General features: G+C 40.9%; 2 protein-coding genes across 2 annotated transcripts; one reads left to right on the top strand and one right to left on the bottom strand.

Moving 5' to 3' along the window:
• Window positions 1-1,182: 1,182 nt before the first annotated feature.
• On the bottom strand, window positions 1,183-6,493 carry si:dkeyp-51f12.2 (uncharacterized protein LOC100151460 homolog). The gene is made up of 2 exons (XM_061031764.1): window positions 5,757-6,493; window positions 1,183-2,064 (listed from the first exon to the last, which is right to left on the bottom strand). Exons 1-2 carry the CDS (start codon window positions 6,071-6,073, stop codon window positions 1,827-1,829), a joined length of 555 nt encoding a protein of 184 aa, XP_060887747.1. The 5' UTR covers window positions 6,074-6,493; the 3' UTR covers window positions 1,183-1,826.
• Window positions 6,494-8,846: 2,353 nt separating this feature from the next.
• dhcr24 (24-dehydrocholesterol reductase) lies at window positions 8,847-18,999 on the top strand. The gene is made up of 9 exons (XM_061031749.1): window positions 8,847-9,205; window positions 10,783-10,938; window positions 12,353-12,458; window positions 13,134-13,252; window positions 14,158-14,421; window positions 15,252-15,395; window positions 16,406-16,603; window positions 16,677-16,855; window positions 17,023-18,999. Exons 1-9 carry the CDS (start codon window positions 8,975-8,977, stop codon window positions 17,174-17,176), a joined length of 1,551 nt encoding a protein of 516 aa, XP_060887732.1. The 5' UTR covers window positions 8,847-8,974; the 3' UTR covers window positions 17,177-18,999.
• Window positions 19,000-19,283: the final 284 nt, after the last annotated feature.

Below are 19,283 nucleotides of genomic sequence, written 5' to 3'. Positions count from 1 at the left end.
CGATCCACAAAAACGTTCTAACACGCTCATTTGGTGAGGTGTAAACATACAGAAATGGCCAATGGCTAATCACTTGTTGTCTTCCCTTTTCCGGCGTTTATGTGGATTCAGTAGGCTATTTGGCTATTTTATTCAGCTGCTCTTGGCGCTAACACTGAAACATCTCAGCCCACACTGTTCAGCGAGGTGATGAATGTCACTGGTCTGGCAGCCAATCATACTAGATGGGACGGGACTTGTTGCCTATACATAACCTAGTTATCTATAGTTAGCATATCTTCTCTCCCTAAAACATCTCTATATAGTACAGCAGTGTGGCAATTTTGGTTGCCTTTTAGAATTCCATCGTACCATTGCATTTTCTCTCTGAAATTGTCTTCCACATCTTTAAAGAGTAATACACAAGTAAAACCAACAATTTACATTAATAAAACTAACATGTTTGATCCTTTATGTTCAGTATTTTGATTTATTTCTTCTTCTTTGGATAATACAAGCAGCAACCTCTAGAGCTGATAAATAAAGCCATTTCAAAAATGTACAACAACATAAACTGCAGTTCCTCTAGTTTCCACTGGAGGCTGTCTCCTGCTGTGAGTCAGTCCCATAGAGCTCCGTGTTAAAATGTCCAACTTTACCGCAGAAATTAACATGTTTACAGCCTGGTGAAAAAAACAGTTTTGGTCTCTATATGTAATTTCATGCACCTGTACGGTTTCATGTCAACTGTACGGGTTGAATTTTTATACAGCTCACCTCTTTACATTATTTTAAGGCTTAAAGTGATGTAGAATTAGGGCTGTGGCTTGAGTGACAGGTGGGAGCTGCTAGCAGTCTGCTAGGTGTCACCTCAGCTAATTCAGTCACTGAACTGAACCTCTGGGCCGTGTTTGTGCAATTTGGATGTTTCATGTGAGTATACAAATAATGTCTTGCTCTGCGCTTTTTTGTATTAACAGACAGTTCAAGTCTAAGCTCCACTTTTTACAAACATTTATATGATAACATTATTGTATTCACAAGCACTGATTAGTCTGTGTCTGTGTAGTTAATCAGCTAAAAATATAGCCTCTAGAATAGACTTGTAACTGTAAAGAATTAGCATTTAACCTCTGCTTCCCCTCTCTTCTCCAAATATGATCACATGGCTCCAAAAAGATAATGTCAGCCAAAATGTTGAACTAAAGGCTTCAAAACAGTCTTTAATAAACTGATGGCTGACGTCATGGTTGCTTTGTCCACTTTTTCGTATACAGTCAATGATGAAACATCTGCTGCTCTGAGTCTGTAAACATTGCATCTTGTTATTTTAAATTGATGTCTTTCAGAGTAAAAAGATTTGCCTGATTTGCTCTGCATTCGATTAGCTTAGCATAACAGCAGGAAGTCAGTTCTACTTGCAAAAAAAAAAACTCCAGCCTGCAACTTTGACTATACACACAAAAAACAACCATCATATTACATGCCAAACAGAGAGCTTTAAAGCAATGCTAGTTTGTTTCCATCTGTTTATTGTCTTTGTGCTAGGCTAAGCTAACCATCTTGTGTTGTTCTAAACAGAAATGGCAGTGGTGTAAATCTCTTTGCACAGTTTTTCACACTCACAATTTGCTGCGCTCTTTAAACACACATACAGTGTCCTGGTTTGTTCAATAAGGCTGGATTTGGTGCTATTTCTCTTGAACGTATATTTGTAAATATTTTTTGTTATCACTTTAAACTTAGAGAAAACATGCTACAACATTTCGACATCCTTGAGAAGCATGCCTCAAGTGTTTTGACAAAGTCTGTTGACGTTAAAGGCAGGAGTGTGTGTGTCCACCGCATCACACCTCAAAGCTGATCTCTCTGGACCGCGCAAACAGAGGCTCTGTTGCCAGGTGTGTGTCTGAGTACGCACGCCGCAGGTGTGTGGAGCTGCACGTGGTCTTAATGGCCACCTCGTAGGGAGGAGGGGGCTCAAACCAAGGAGGAGGGTGAGGAGGAGGACTGAAACCTCCAGGCTCCATGGGGGGGTAGTCAAACTCCTCTCCTCGAGCGCCGTGTCGGTGGTGCTCCATCGTTCTGGAGAAAACAGAGGCAGATTGATCAGAAAAGCCAGAAGCCAGAAGAAGCACTGAATGATTTCCTCAGTAAAGCTTTGAGGTGTTGGTTGCTGCACTGGTTAGATGAAAGTAGCAGCTAAAATCGTGTTCTTTGAGTAAACAAAAATACTAATGGACAGTGGCAGCTGTCCACCCACTCCCCACAAGGATAATGACAGACCTTCACTTACTGAGAACCTACACAGACATTTTCAATCAAAGCTATACGGTCACAATGTTATAATGCAAATTTTCATTTACGTATATGTCACTTACAAGAGGCCTTTGATTCTGTACAGGACACTCTTCAGGAGCTGAAATTGATTTTGAATCCTGATAAAACTACACTCATGGTGTTTTCCAACTCAAAGAAAAAGCCACTAAACCTGCCTTCTATTGGTACATATCAGGGTGATTGATTGAGTCTGTATCATCTTGTAAATACCTTGGCTTCTTAATTGATGATACTCTGTCTTTCAAGCTTCATATTCAGCAACTTGTAAAGAAGCTTAAGGTGCGGCTGGGTTTTTATTTCAGAAACAAATCTTGTTGTTCTTTTGCTGCTACTTTCATGCCCCTGATTGATGAGGGTGATGTTTTATATATGCATGCATCGTCTCAGTGCCTAAAATCTTTGGATACCGTATGTCATGGTACGTTGAGATTTACAACAAATCTCCGTGCCCTGACTCATCATTGTATTCTGTATGATCAAGTCGGCTGGCCTGCATTGTCTCAGCGTAAACAAACTCATTGGCATGTCCTTATTCATAAGGCTTTACTCAACCTGCTTCCCTCATACTTGTGTAATTGTATTCATGTGACACAGTCTTCTCTCTGCAACCCAGTCACAACACGTATTGCTGTTCCTGTTCCCACAGTGCGTCTTGAAATGGGGAAAAGGAGTTTCAGGTACGCTGCTCCGGCGGCCTGGAATCTCCTGCAGGATGATCTGTGTCTGGGGGAGCTGGTTTCTTTAAATCTTTTTAAAAGTAGATTGAAGGTGTTGGAGGAAGATGCTTCAGGTTGTAGATGATTTGACTAAATACTTTCTGCTCTGTGACTCAGGACATGTTGATCTGTGTTTGTAATTACTCTGTGTTTTATATCTGTAACTTTTTGTTGTGCTGCTGCCCCTCTCGGCCAGGATACTCTTGTAAATGACATTCTTAATCTCATTGAGGTTCTCCTGGTTAATAAAAACAAACAAAAAAAACATGCATGTACAACTTTAAAAGAGCAAGTTTAATAGTCTCCAGTTAGAGAGTAAAATGTACATCTGCAATATAAATGTAAGTTTAAAACGTTTTACGTGTCTAAAGTTACTGATTGGTGACGTGTTTCCAGTCTCAGGCGCTAAAATGAGCGCTCTGGGCCTCGTTCATAGACTGTACATTTTAATGGACAAAGCCTGAGTGACATCACCAATCTGTTATGGCAGGGGGCTCTGGAGGCTCATCGGAGGCAGCTTCCATGCTGGAAATCCTGTCTCAGCATTACTTTTAGTCAATCTAACGATAGTCTGAGAGCTGGAGCTGAGGCGGGTTTTAATCCTCTTGACAAACTGTTACATCACGCCCACCTGTCAATCAGGTCAGCCTCTCGTCTAACTATGCTTAACTCGTATCATTCATAAAATCAAAACGAATGTGTTGTGAAAAAATTCCCCCTCTGTACAGTGTGCGCCCATGAGGATAATAACTAATAAGGCCAATATTGTTTTTCGTACCAGGCTGCAAACAGGTTGATTTACTGTATGTATCTGCTCACTTTGATGCATCCTGACGACTTTACATACAGAGAGCCTATACACCACAGAAACCATTCTGTTGGGATTTCAGGGTGATTGCTGTAGTTTTTCTTGTAAAAACTGGCATTTTTGAATGGGTGCGTATGTGACTTCTGGGGCTTATTAAGCCAGCCTCAAGTGGACCATCGACAAACTGTTTGAGTTTCCACTTCTGCACTGGCTTCCTTTTTGCAACATCTGAAGTTGCCACTTGGCTTGTATTGACTCTCGTTTATAAATTACAAATGCACATTGGCTCCTCTTCAACACAAGAGATAGGAGCATTATGGGTGCAAAAAAAATGTGCTTATGAATGTATTACACACCAACATCCAAAAGAACGCAGCAGTGGGATAATCATCAGTCATCTGCAAACTTCCCAATGATGTCGGTTTTGTTTTTGTCAACACAATCATATGTGAACAGACTGTACAGTAAGGAACTACGATAACAGCCACGAGGAGCTCCAGTGTTAAGGACAAAAGTGGATGAGTAGTTAGTGTTAAATCATACTGAAAGTTTTTGTTTAACCCTTAAATCCAATCTCCGAACTAGGGCGCTCCATGAAACAAAACAAAACTTAACTCAAGACTAGCTGGGATTTTGTTATTTATATGCCTTCACCTGCTTCTCAAAACATTTTATGACTACAGAGTTTAATGCGACAGGTCTATAATCACTGAGACAGGATACGGGTGTTTTTTGGAGTGGCCGTGGCCAAGAGGTCTGTCCACAATCAATATATTCATATCTCACTGAAATGCTTTCAAGCTGTTTGATTCAAGTGTTACATTTGTATGTATGATCCAGGATATTTGGTTCAATTAAAAATGAAGGATTTCATACAAAAATGTTCTTTAAGTTTGTAGTGATCTACAGAGAATCACAACATATCTTTTATAAAGGCTGAGCAACGTCCACAAACAAAAAAACAAACTAAACAGTCATGGCATGTGCTTCCTTATGGGACTAAATAAGAGCTTCTTTTGGGATTTTGAGATACCAGTAGACCTATGTATCCTTAAAAAAACACACATTCTGTTCCGTGGGCAGAGTTAGATCATTTTAGGGTTTTGTCTTACAGTTCTGACCTTGGCCAGCAGAGGGCGACATTATACAAGTATGAACGCAGATAAGGTCCAACTAAATAAGAAATAAAGTCTTAGACGTTCTTCTTAAAAATGTGCTGCTGTTTGTGTGTGCCAGCTATTTGAATATCGGTTAACCTGAGGGACTCTGAAAACTTGAAGGTTTTTGTGTTTGGAAACCAAAATATATTTATTTATTTATTACTAAATACGAGAGACACAAAAGGACTGAATGACTTCTTTTGAAGTAGGTATTTTTCCAAAAAACAAAAGTTTTATGAACGTAGGTTAAATTAAAGGTTGTTATGTAAATCTGATGAAATTTGAGCTCACTCAAAGATACCGAAGACCTGAGGGACTTTAACAATGACTGCTGATATCTTTATAATAGTCATTTTGTCCTTGGCCCAAACAGGGGACTTAACAATAACCAAATAAAATATAGAAAAACAAACATTTCAGAAAACTATAAGTATCAGAAGCCTCTATCGACTACAATTTTTTTAACATCGGTAGGCCTATCCGCCTTGATTTTTTTCAATCGGTGCATCCCTTCTGATCATCGATGACCGATGATGTCACTATAGGTACAGAGCTAAGGCCTGAAGAATGTATAAAACACCAAGGCCCGGTGTGAAGTTATAAAAGTCAAATATATCTTTAGGGCAACGAATCCATTTTTTTTATTCTCAGTAGGCTATACCGGCAAGCTAGATCCATATTATGATTATTAATTTCTGGCTTCATCTTAACAGTATCAGAAAAAAAAAGAGGTGTGATTGTTCCCTCACCCACCTGGGAAGAAACACAGACTGGGACTCCGGGAAGCGACCCCCCGGAGGCGTGAAGAGCGCGTGGCTCACGAAGTTTGGGTAGTCGTTGTACGGATAATGCGGACAGTCCGGGTCGAAGTCCCGGTTGTTGTAGTTCGCGGCACTCTTGCTGTTCATGGCCCAGAAGAGCCCCAGGATGAGCATGACCACCCCCAGTACCACGCAACAGAGGGAGAACGCCTGCAGGCGGCTCTGGTACGAGGCCAGGAAGGCTGTGGAGCCCCCTGTTACAATGAGGAAGGCTCCGACGAAGATGGCTCCGTGATGCAGGGAAGGCATCCTCCTCCGGGACCGGGGCGGAGGTTACTTTACCGGCTGGGTGGTGTCACTCAAACAGTCCCAGAGTGCGCACTCCCCATGCGCTCTGACGCGGAACACACATCCAAAAACTCCACAAAACAGAGTTTCTTTTAACTTGGATACCTTTATATCTTGTTTTTTCTTGGCCTTTTATCTCCAGGGTGAAGAATCTCACCAGTTAGTTCCAACCATTTCTTCCAAACTGTTCAAAAGTCGCTGCTCATAAACTCCAGGTGTTTCTCCTCCGTCTGTGGCTCTCCAGATGTTGTAGAAAAGTGTTCAAATTCAAGTTTTGTTGTAAAAATGGAAAATAAACCGTTTGAAACTGTGATGCGCATCAGGCTCAGCTGTGTTTATCATCAGGGCAGATGGACGGAGGAAAGCAGAGCCCATTAAGAAATCTTTACTGGCGCCCCACCCTCCCTGTCTAATGTGTCTGAAGGGGACCACTTTAGCCCGTGTGTGTGTGTGTGTGTGTGTGTGTGTGTGTGTGTGTGTGTGTGTGTGTGTGTGTGTGTGTGTGTGTGTGTCTGTGCGTGTGTGTCTGTGTGTGTGTGTGTGTGTGTGTGTGTGTGTGTGTGTGTGTGTCTGCGTGTGTGTGTGTGTGTGTGTGTGTGTGTGTGTGTGTGTGTGTGTGTGTGCGTGTGTGTGCGTGCGTGTGTGTGTGTGAGATCAATTTCTACAAACATGAATGGACATAAAACACAGGCCCTCATGTTTTAACAAAATCAGAAGCTGCAAAATAAAACCTTAAAGTGATTTTAATGGAGGCCAAAACGTCAACACATTTTCTTAACAGTAATTTTGAATTGTTGTCTGAAGGCTTAATGTGAATTAAACACAAGATACCTGTGCCCTAATGGAAGGGTAAGCTCTCGATTGATTAAGCTACTACTACCCTATATGTTACATATCATACCGTATGGCCCTTGATTGCCACAGCAACCAAAGCAGCAATGCAACCTTCAACAGACACAGGCTGTGTTCATGTGAGCTAACCAAATAGAGAGAACCCTGACACTACCTATCCCACCACATGGCCTCTTCTGGCCCCCACAACTCAACCAGGACATCAACAAGTTGTCAAATAAGGCTTATTGTATCTTTTATTGCCAAGAAGTTATTGTTGGAGGCTGATAATGAGAAACTTTACACACTGAAAGCTTGTCTTTTTAAATAATTTAAAGGACTATATAATTTTTAGCAACTTGGAGAGAATTAATAACGATTTTAAAGGAAGTAAAAGTTGGATTAGTTAGTTATTCTCTCTCTCTTTCTCTCTCTCTCTATATAGGCCTATATATATATATATGTATATATATATATATTTATGTATAAACTCTAAAACAAATTATTGACAAGGAAAAGAAAAGGTTAGAAAATACAATAAACACATTAAAAATAAATAAATAACATAAATAAACATGTTTCTGTGAAATCTCCATTATAAAATTGTTACTACAAAGAGCAGGTTCCCAAACTCTATAGTCACAATTCCCATAATAAGGGTGCCAGAGCCTGGGCATATACATTAGGAGCGCCCATGGCCTACTGGTGTGGAGGCTGTGGTCTTTCAGGCGGGTGGATTTACCACATGTCATTCCCCACTCTCTCTCTCTCTATCCCCGATTCCTGACTCTATCCACTGTCCTATCTCTAATTGAAGCCCAACTGGTTTAGTGTGTTATCGTTTGAAGGATTATAAAGTTAAAAATCGTTTGAAACTTTCCCAATGTCTGGGGCCTTTTAAAAAAAACAAGTTTAGATTTGAACATTTGAAAATTGTAGAAAATTGTCACGTGTGTAGCCAGTTTAAGAGTTAGGCTACATAATTCAAGATATCCATAAAATCAACAGAATGACTCGGAATAAGATTAGATAAAATGTAGGATGCATGTCCATTTTGGGCTTCCATAGTGCTGCAATGTCATTGTATAGAATAGAATAGAAGATAATTGCTTTATTGATCCCAAACTGGGAAATTGTGGCAGCAGGTTATCCAAACACAATATGAGCAAAAAACACAATATTAGCAAATCTAAACACAATATAATATTAAATACAAAGTAAATAAGCACTAAAAATATAAAAACTAAGAATGGGAATATATACAACCAGGATTTAACTAAGCATTACTAGTCTTAAATATGAAAGATTAAATGTAAATGTGCAAAAACAGAGTCGTAAATGGACAGTATTGACATTGTATCAGTGATACATAAGTTAAAGTGCAGGAGTGTAGACATATTATCAGCAGAAACTATTCAATAGGCTAAACATAATGAGGACATATGGTAAAAATACATTAATATAAGCATTTAAAAAAATAACCAGCTGTAAAATATAAATGTTTAGTGTGCAGGTTAAAACAGGATGTGTTCGATCACACAGAATAAACACTTTTTTATATGATACATTTGAAGGCATCTTTAGCAAGGAACCAGTCTTCATGGATTCAGAGTTAGAGAGTCTGAGAGTTAGATCGAGTAAAATCCTCCTCACTCTGGTCTCATTCTGGTCTCAGGGGTCAGGATCTGATCTGGGACCAGTCTGTAACTGATCCATGAGGACAGACTGCATGGTGTGACAGCCTCTTTGCTCCGTGATTGGTTTAAACTCAGAGAGACTACAGCTCTGAAATTACCTACAGTCACTGTCACGACCAATGAAAGAGCAGCTTTAGGACCAATCCCCGCCTGTTTTCACTTTTTAACCAATCAGCGCGGAGCAGGGGCGGGGACGCCCACCTCTCTCATGAAACGGTGATACGGGGTGACCAGGAGTCAGGAAAATCGATCGCTGGTCCGCATGAACTTCCTGCGGTCAACTCTGTTCTGACTAAAAAACTCGCATAGAGTCGGACTCGGTGTGTGCAGAAACATGGACCCGCTAGTGTACCTGTCCGGTGCGCTCGTGCTGTTCCTGCTGTGGATCAGAGTCAAAGGTGTGGATTACGTGATCGTGCATCAGAGATGGATCTTCGTGTGTCTCTTTCTGCTGCCTCTTTCCGTTATTTTTGATGTTTATTATTATGTCCGCGCGTGGATCATCTTTAAGATGTGCTCTGCGCCAAGACTGCACGAGCAGCGCGTCCGCGACATCCAGCGACAGGTGAGACCCCCCCATCATAACCTGACACTGTCCGAGTGACCAGGAGCCTCATCGATGAGTGTGCTTGTCATTAAGTGGGCATAAGTTATTGTAGTTGAAGCAGTGACTTAATATTCAAAACATAACACGAACATGAATAAATACAAACGTGTTTAAGGTTTAGTGTTTTATCTCTAACAGAACTCAACTGGTGGGTCTGGACCCGAAATAGGTCATGGGGTCGTTTTCAGTGGGTCGCAAATGTGTGCCTGTAAAATAAAATTGTGTCAAAACCTACAAAGCCCTTTCTAATCATGTTTGTTTTGTTCTAGCACATGTTTTCAGATCTGAGGTCCAAACTACTCTCGCTCTTTTTTAAATAAATCTGATTGGTTGACGAATATCTGATATTGAGTCTCATATTCTCATTAAGGTGTTGGATTGTGGGTCCTGAGGCTAGCCCAGTTGAGAACCACTGATCTAAAAGTTGAATCACCTTTAGGATCAAAACAACGAGAATTTACCAATATTGCATGTGTTTGGAAAGGAATTATGGGTAGTGAAAATCTCAGTCAGTGTGTTTCTCTGATTGAATCAATGGAGTCCAAACTACACTGTGATGTAAGACTTTATCAATCAGATATTACACAACTGTATTGTATCTGTTCACTTGTTCACCAGCTTTTGATGCATCCTGACGACTTTACATACAGAGAGCCTACAGAAACCATGCTGCTGGGATTTCAGGGTGACTGCTGTAGTTTTTGTTGCTGTCTTCTGTAAATTAAAGGCCAACCTGATGTACACGGGAGTGCTGCACAGTTTTACAAATTCTTAGTTGTAACAATATAAGCATTCTCAATGAACACATCGAAAGAGTCTAAATGAAGAGAGTCAGATGAAGTGAAGTGAGCTATCAGCTACTAGCAGATTCATTCTTCTTATAAGGTGAAAACAAATGTTTTTTGGATTTATCCAGGAGGGACTCTTTGTAAGCAAAGGTGTTGTGTAAAACACAAACACCAGGTAGACATACAAATTGGGATTTATAGCATTTATAACGTGTTCTGTTAAATCGGATTCATCACAACTTATAATGGCACACTGCATGTTTTTCTCACTTTCAGGCCTGATTTCTAAAATACTGAATATTACCTTTCCATTGATCTCAGAACCCATCACCCATCATCTTCGAAAGTAGAGAAGAGACCTATCGCTCTGTAGAAGGAAGAGTAGTTGCGCAAGTGCAGATTGTTTGATTACATAGTCACACCGCCTACTACTGGCCTGGCATGTAGACTACAGTGTTGTGAGTTGTTTTATTTTGGATCCGTGTGCACAGTCTTTGTTATCAAAATCTGAAAGCGTAACTTTTAAAAAAACAGAAACAAAGAATGATTCCCATATTAGTTGATGATTTTCCCGTAAACCTGGCCTAAGAGTTCATGTTAACTGTAGCGCATTGACCTCAATGAATTTCCTCTGCATTATGTACTGTACCTTTAAGATTGAAGGAGTGGAACAGGTGAACTGTCAGATTTGCTGTGTTGTACCTGTAATACTCATTATTTCATATTTCATGTTCTGACTCATTTCAGGTGCAAGAGTGGAGGAAGGACGGCAGTAAGACCCACATGTGTACAGGTCGCCCTGGCTGGCTCACCGTGTCCCTCAGAGTCGGAAAATACAAGAAAACAAACAAAAACATCATGATCAACATGATGGACATCCTGGAGGTGGACACAGAGAAGCAGGTGGGAGGAATGCGCACACACACACACACACACACACACACACACACACACACACACACACACACACACACACACACACACACACACACACACACACACACACACACACACACACACACACACACACACACACACACACACACACTAGGTTCATGCCTTTTTTGGAATTTTGCGCTTCCATATCCTCATTGTTATGTGTGATCATGGAGCCTTCTTTTATAAGATATTTAAAAGAGCAAGTTTGATAACTTTTATATTTTCCATCCTGGGCTGTCTAAAACAAGTGTTGTAGTTGACACATGGGTATGTTTCTGTAAACTTCAGTTTATTAAGTGTTTGTTAATTATTTATATCTCTGGAGTTGAGTTTTATGACCTGGCTCCTCATAGCAGATTCATGACAGCTTGTTGCAATTACTCTGGTCCATATTTGTTGATCTGTTGCTGCTGAAATGTTAATGTCTGAATGCTGCCGTTTTAATTTTATGTGACTTTGTAGGCTGTTAGACTAAACTTAAGTTATTCCAGAAGAACACTTAAAGTGATCTAGATCTGAATCTGAATAAGGTGTCACTGTGAGTAAACACCACAGTAATGGAACTGTTGAAAAAATTGAGATAGCAGCCATTGTAAATGTTGTTATTATTTGTATTTACATTACATTTGAATGAGTCTTGAAGTGGGTACAGTGATACAAGTAGCCTGAATGTTAAGTTTTTGTGTAGAGGTGCACACTTGAGTCCTCTGGGGTTGCAAAGACAGATTGTCCATTTTGTAACCCTTCCTCTAACCGGTCAATGGTTAACTTGTTTGTCAAAAATCTCTGCATTATTTTGCTAAATTCTACACTGTAACAAACGCTGTAGGGTAGCGTAGTCCATGTATCTATGCAGAAGTCTAAGTAGCAGTCTTTAATAGCATTCAACTGTCAGTCTCTGAGTAATGTCTACAGGCATAACATGTGTACTCTGGTATGAGATAAATGACTGCAGACAATGGACCAATTTGTCAAATTTATTTGCAGACATCTGAAAAATATCAGAGGTGAATTTCCCTTTTCATGTCTCCATGTGGCCGAAGAAACGACAAAAATGAGCCGTCCTCCGATGTCCACAGTTTAATCAACTGCTCTTCAATATTCTCAGCTCCAACCCCCACATAGTACGCTCAGTTTCAGTTGCCATGGTTTTCTGTACACAACGAGCAGAAAGTGCGGCAGAACCAGAAATTGGCCATTTAACTAGCATAGAAATCGCACCGACAACTAGCGTTTGTAATTGGAGTATTGCTGAGCTACGTGGACACACCACCACAACGTCTGAGGCTTTATTAACTGAAAGATACCCTGAGTATGTTTCACTGACTTGCTAGTACAGGCCTCTGATGGTTGACTGACAGTGATGTGTGTTTTTCAGGTGGTGAGAGTGGAGCCGCTGGCCAACATGGGTCAGGTGACCGCTCTCCTAAACTCTATTGGCTGGACGCTGCCGGTGCTGCCCGAGCTCGATGACCTCACAGTGGGTATGTTTTTCGGTGTTTCTGTGGGATATATTTCCTGGGGGTGTCATCATCAAATTGTGTGTGTCACTCACACTCACTCAGAGTGTAGAGATGTCCGTCCTCAATCAGGCACTGTTTCCTGCTCGGTGCCTCACTGACTCTAATCCAATAGACGACTCATGTTGTAGCTCAGGAGATGAAACTGAGAGGAAATGGCTGCAGAGCTGGAGGCTCCCCTCGATCAGGTTTCATAATGGATTTCCTGATGCCATAAACTGCACATCAACAATCTAATGTTTTCCCATCAGGCCGCGGTGCATTCATTTATCCTGATGTCCACGCCTGCAAACACACAGCAGGCAGAGGCTGCTTTCTGCTCTGTGTTTACCTGCTGATATATCAAATAACTTATAAATCTGTTATTAAGAAATGACTGATATCGGGGCGCTGGTGGCGCAGTGGTTTGTGCGCGCGCCCCATGTTTGGAGGCATTGCTCCTCCAAGCGGGCGGCCCGGCTTCAAATCCCACCTGTGGCTCCTTTCCCGCATGTCATTCCCCACTCTCTCTCTCCCTGATTTCCAACTCTATCCACTGTCCTGTCTCTCCATTAAAGGCACAAAAAGCCCCAAAAATAAATCTTTAAAAGAAAAAAAAGAAATGACTGATATCAAATATTCTCTTCTGCCCTCTCTCAGGTGGTTTGGTGATGGGAACAGGCATCGAGTCGTCCTCTCATATTTACGGGTTGTTTCAGCACATCTGTGTCGCATTTGAGCTGGTTCTGGCTGATGGCAGCTTAGTGCGCTGCACTGAGGTCAGTATGTGTGATTTATCAACTTTTATTTATAAAGCCCTGAATCCCAACAAAAAATGATCTCAGGACACACTCTTTGTAATAAGAGACCGAACACAGTGAACAAACATTTGGCAACAGTGATGAGGACATACTTCCTACATACTTCTTCGGGCGGCTGTGGCTCAGTTGGTAGAGTCGTCGCCTCTCAACCAGAAGGTCAAGGGTTCCATCTGAGCAACATGTCCGATGTGTCCTTGGGCAAGACACTTAACCCTGCATTGCTCCTGCTGCTTCGGTTGCGGTGTATGAATGGATTAGTGTTGTACTCACTCTCTGATGTACGTCGCTTTGGATAAAAAGCGTCTGCTAAATGAATTGTAACATTGTAACTTTCAACATGTAGAAACCCAATCATTTAGAGCAGTGGTTCTCAAACTTTTTAGACTGCGTACCACTTCCGAAAATATTTGGCTCTCCAAATGTTAATGTATGTTAATGTTAACAGATATTCTGTTAATGTAGGCCTACAGCTGCTTGCTGTTGTTTCAGTACTGAACTATAACGGAATATCGAGTGGAACTTTTCAAAATGTGAGGCGTATTCCTGTTGTTGTTTATGTCTGTGTCCGTGCATAAATTGAGCAGATTAAAGTTGTTTGTTGCAAAAACTAGATTCATTTAGAGGGGAAAACACATTTGATATAAATACAACCCAATAGATACAAGACAGATAAGAGTACGACAAAAAAAAAATGTCGTTTTATGCTGAACAGGTTTGTTTTTTATATTGTGGAGATTTCTTTGCGTACCACCACAGGGAGCCCAAGTACCACCGGTGGTACACGTACCATAGTTTGAGAACCAATGATTTAGAATGAGACCACAAAGCTCTCTCTCACAGTGATACATTTTTCTGTCTCGCAGGAGGAGAACTCTGACCTGTTCCACGCCGTCCCGTGGTCCTGTGGGACTCTGGGCTTCCTGGTTGCAGCTGAGATTAAAATAGTTCCTGCTAAGTCCTGGGTGAAGCTGCGATACGAGCCGGTGCGAGGACTGGAGAACATCTGCAAACGTTTCGCTGAAGAATCGGGAAACAAGCAGAACACGTTTGTAGAAGGTCTGCAGTACAGTCTGGACTCTGCTGTCATCATGACGGGAACCATGACGGACGAGGCAGAGCCTGATAAGGTGAGGTGTTTGTGTAATGCACCTGAACTCCTTTTAAGACAATTTCAGGACATTCAGGTCCAGAACATTTACAGAGGTGCCTTTAAACATGTTCTTTTCATTGTGAAATTTAGTGTCGGGCGTGCTCTCACAACCTTAGAATACTCAGTTTGGATTAGATGAGGAAGGGGGGCGAATGTGTAGAGCGTGCAGGAGAAGGGGAGTTCACTAACAGCGTCTCTGTGTTAATATCACTACAACATGTTTCAACAACACAAACATAGCAGTAGTAATACAGACAGCTGAGACGACGAGTTAGGAGTATTAAGTGGAGATGGCGACCGCCATTGTTGAGTTTCAAATGCTACGTCCGTGTTTTATTCAGTCTGTGGTCTACTGCATCCAGCTCGTACAGGAACTGTCGCTCTGTCTTTAACTGGGTCCAAAAATGTGATAATTCTGCACATTTTAGGTTTTGTAAATTGTCGACCTGTCTCTTTTATTATATATTTTGGAACACTGTAATTCTCTTTTAGTTCCCTGCCTGGCTCTGCACCTCCTTATATCTAATAGATCAGACTCTCGAAAGCCCTGCCTGAAGAGAGCGAGCATTTTAATCACGCTAAAGCTTTTGTTTTCCCTTTCATCTATTTCATTTACTTTTGTCTTTATTTCGATTATGCTCTCATCTCCACATTTGAAAGTGCCCCTGCTATAACTGCAAAGTTAGTCACTCTTTTCCATAACTTTGCTTTCTCTTTTGCACGACAGCATTGTTTATTTTGTTGCTTTTAATAGAAGTCCTTCCTTTATAAAGTTATTTTTGGTATGAATTCTCCTGTTGATTTCAGATTAACAGGATCGGCCTGCACTTTAAACCCTGGTTCTTCAAACACGTGGAGAGCTTCCTGAAAGGTGACGACACGGGAGTGGAATACATTCCTCTGAGACAGTACTACCACAGACACACACGCAGCATCTTCTGGGAGCTTCAGGTACACACACACACACACACACACACACACACGCACACGCACACGCACACGCACACGCACACACACACACATGCACACAAACTTCAGGATTAGATTAAGGGGGTGCTTTTTGTGCCACATTTTAGCTTGTCATCATCTTATCAACTCCTCACTCCCCTCTTTTATTAGCACTCTAACGTTCTTTGTCTGACACACAAACACACATTTTGTACTCACACAGACGGACACACACTGATTTTGTTAAAACATGAGGGCCTGTGTTTTATGTCCATTCATGTTTGTAGAAATTGATCACACACACACACACACACACACACACACACACACACACACACACACACACACACACACACACACACACACACACACACACACACACACACACACACACCATTAGCCATTAGTGAGAAAGCCCGACATCCTCTGTCCTCTGCAGTAGTAAAAGTTGTGATGAATTATGCATGGTATCAGTTTGACAGATGTCTGCAGGATCTGCTTACAGCATTCTGATGCTCTGCTTTTTGTGGAGTTTTGTTGTTTAGTCCTTGCAGAGAAGGAAGACTGCGCATGATGAGTGCCAGAGGGTGGAGGACGCCCTCTGGTGGAGTAATGGAGCATTATCTGTTTGAGAAATTCTTGGGTATTCTAGCCAGAGGAATAAATGGACAATTATCCACCAAATCACTAATATATATAATAATATTTTTTTTTATTTGTAATATAACCAGGCCTAAATCATCTGGTGTGTAACAGAATATTGGCTGTGTGCTTATCAGTTGTTAATGAAAAAAAGTCCATTACAAATTTCCAGAATGACATTTGAAAATGACATCTGAACAACAATCTAAAAAGAAACAATTTCAGTTTTTAAAAAATCATAAAAAACAACAAACCTCATATCAGAAGCTGAAATCACCAAATATTTCTTATTTTCTTGTCAAAGAAAGGTTTAACTACAAATGTTGGATGTTGTATAAACCGATGTGTGTATATTTGTGTCCTTCCTCCAGGATATAATCCCCTTTGGGAACAACCCGGTGTTTCGTTGGCTGTTTGGGTGGATGGTTCCTCCTAAAATCTCTCTGCTGAAGCTCACTCAGGGAGAAACCATTCGACGTCTTTATGAGCAGCACCACGTGGTCCAGGACATGCTGGTACCCATGAAGAATCTGCAGGCTGCAATAACACGCTTCCACGAGGACATCCACGTAAGACTCGGACTGCTAAATACTTCATATTTAGAATGCATGCAGCCTCTTCATGTGTATCCTGTTGTTTCAGGTGTATCCTCTGTGGCTGTGTCCGTTCCTGCTCCCCCCCGGCAGGGGGATGGTTCACCCCAAAAGTGGGGAGGAAGAGCTGTACGTGGACATCGGGGCTTATGGGGAGCCGAAAGTCAAACACTTTGAAGCTAAAGCATCGACGCGTCAGCTGGAGAAGTTTGTCAGAGACGTGCATGGGTGAGTGAATGTTTGGGATTAAGCATCTTTATCTCCAAAGTTTGGAAGAGAACGAGGGATGGACATGAATAAATAGCAAGGCTTCATATATTTAAATAAGAGCCTGTCCGATGTAGTATAGAAGTTATTATGACATATACTTGTACTGACACATCTTCCTGCCGCAGCTTCCAGATGTTGTATGCAGACGTGTACATGGACAGAGAGGAGTTTTGGGAGATGTTTGATGGTCGGCTGTATCACAGACTGAGAGACGAGCTCGGCTGTAAGGACGCCTTCCCAGAGGTGTACGACAAAATCTGTAAATCTGCACGACACTGACCGTCACGGGGAGCCTCAGCAGCAGGTTGCTGGACGTTTCACAAAAAAAAAAAAAAAAAAAAAAAAACTGTTTCACACAAAGATCTAACTAGTTATTTTTATCTGAAGTGAAAATAAATATAGAACAGTAATACAAGCTTAAAGATCATGTTCTTTTGACAACCAGACATTGTCTGAAGAGATATCCATGTAAAGCTCAAGTATGGTGATGCTTTCAAGTGATGAATGTATGCTGTCTCCATTCTTTCTGTTTTTAAGCTTTTATTCAGCCATGAGCTGCTTGATTCCAAACCCTCTTTGTAACTTATACCACTGTTTTTCACAACTCGTGACTAGACTTGTATTGGAGCACTGATGACCTGGACTTTGAGTCAGACTTGAGCATTAGCTGCATTTGGACTCGGAGGATGAAGAGGAGGACTCCATCTTTTTATTGATAAAGACTGTGTAATAGTTTTATTTTTTAATAAGGCTCTGATCATTAGAGTGAAGGCTGACACGTAAATGACGATGGACATGAGGTTTAATATCCCTCTTCTAGTCTTCTGACTACTTAAAGCGCTTTTATACCGCAGGTCATGCCGACACATTCACACACTGACGGCAGAGGCTGCTATGTAAAGCATCCATCAGTATTAACTCATCCATTCATACACATTCACATGGCTCAATTCATTTTATAGGGTCCAGCCACGGCCGGAAAAACCTACAAATATAGTGCAAAGTCAGTACACAATAATCATTTATGTTCCGTCACTGCATCGATGCACAATCGTCCACATCGCGATGCGTCATAGAAACGGTTCATTTCGACACTCTTACTGCACACATGGAAACATTTACTGATTCTGTAAACAGCTTCTCTAATCTTTTAATATGAAAAGTTGTTGAACACATTCATTCAACAATACAACACGTAAAGTCATCTTCTGGAAAGCTTGCTCTGCTCAACACAATTACATTTTATTTGTCTCAGTTTTAACAGTATCACACCCACTCAGACTGAGGTACAGTATAAACATGAAGACTGACAGATAGTAGAGAGTTGAAGCTCAGGTAAGAGGGCCAAGGTGGAAAAAAGAAGCTCATCTTGGAACACGGCTCAGACAAATGTAAGAAGACGGACTCAGGGAATGGGGACTCGACTACAACACTGACCTATAACTCATGTTACCTTCTAACACCGTGTTTTCTTTTTTTTTTCTATTTCACGAAAGACCTTTTGTAAGTTTTTCTGCAAACCTTTAATGAACAGGTCAGCCTTTCCTTCTGTTTCCCAAGTGCCATAAACAGAAACTGAATCTAATTTGTAGGGCTGCTAAAGAAACTATTTTTACAGCATGTTTTTGTAACGTATATTACAATAGTGAAATGGTTCACTTCTGCTTCACAAGAGTTATATTCTGTGAAAAGAAGATCAAACCATGATGATGTAACATTTACAAACACCTAGAGATAATTTGTCTTCAGGGCACCTTTGCAGGAAAGCTGAACTATTTTTAACATGGCTGTGTCACTGATTTTAGAGATTTCATTAGTGGACATATTGAGATTGAATGAGATTTGAAATAATTGTGCAGCCCTACAAATTAGCAAAGGACACATTTTTTAGACAGTCTATACACTTTAGAGATACATGTGTGATTTTTTTAATCAAAGGAAATAGTAAAAATCTAATTTTGTATCAGCCTGTTCATAAACAACATTGTGGAAGGACTTCAATAATCTGTAAAGCACTAAGATCATAGATGTGATTATTTCTGTGTACAAAAGTCTTGTAGCTCTGTGAAAAAAAAACAATAAAGAGGATGTGATTCATCTAACTATTGAAGTGTTCTGCTTGAGAAAAACTGTCAGACTATTTGAGGACAGGGATGATCATTTCTTATTTAATTTAAAACAGGGACTCGCTGTGAGAAGAAATAATAGTTTTAGTTTTAAAATGGGAGTTTGTATGTAACGGTCGCAGCATATAATCATCACGGGCCGCTCCCGCCTGTATGTCCTGAATGTTTCCTGCTGCGTTCTCACATCAGCTCACCTTGACGTGGAAAATGTTCCAGGGGGCTGGCGATAGTAAGTGTGTCTGTTTGCTTTTACACAGGCA

This window comes from Labrus mixtus, chromosome 3 (genome assembly GCF_963584025.1).
Source record: "Labrus mixtus chromosome 3, fLabMix1.1, whole genome shotgun sequence".
Lineage (NCBI taxonomy): Eukaryota > Metazoa > Chordata > Actinopteri > Labriformes > Labridae > Labrus > Labrus mixtus.
Note: the sequence above shows the minus strand (reverse complement) of the source record. Positions and strands in the feature narration are given on the sequence as shown.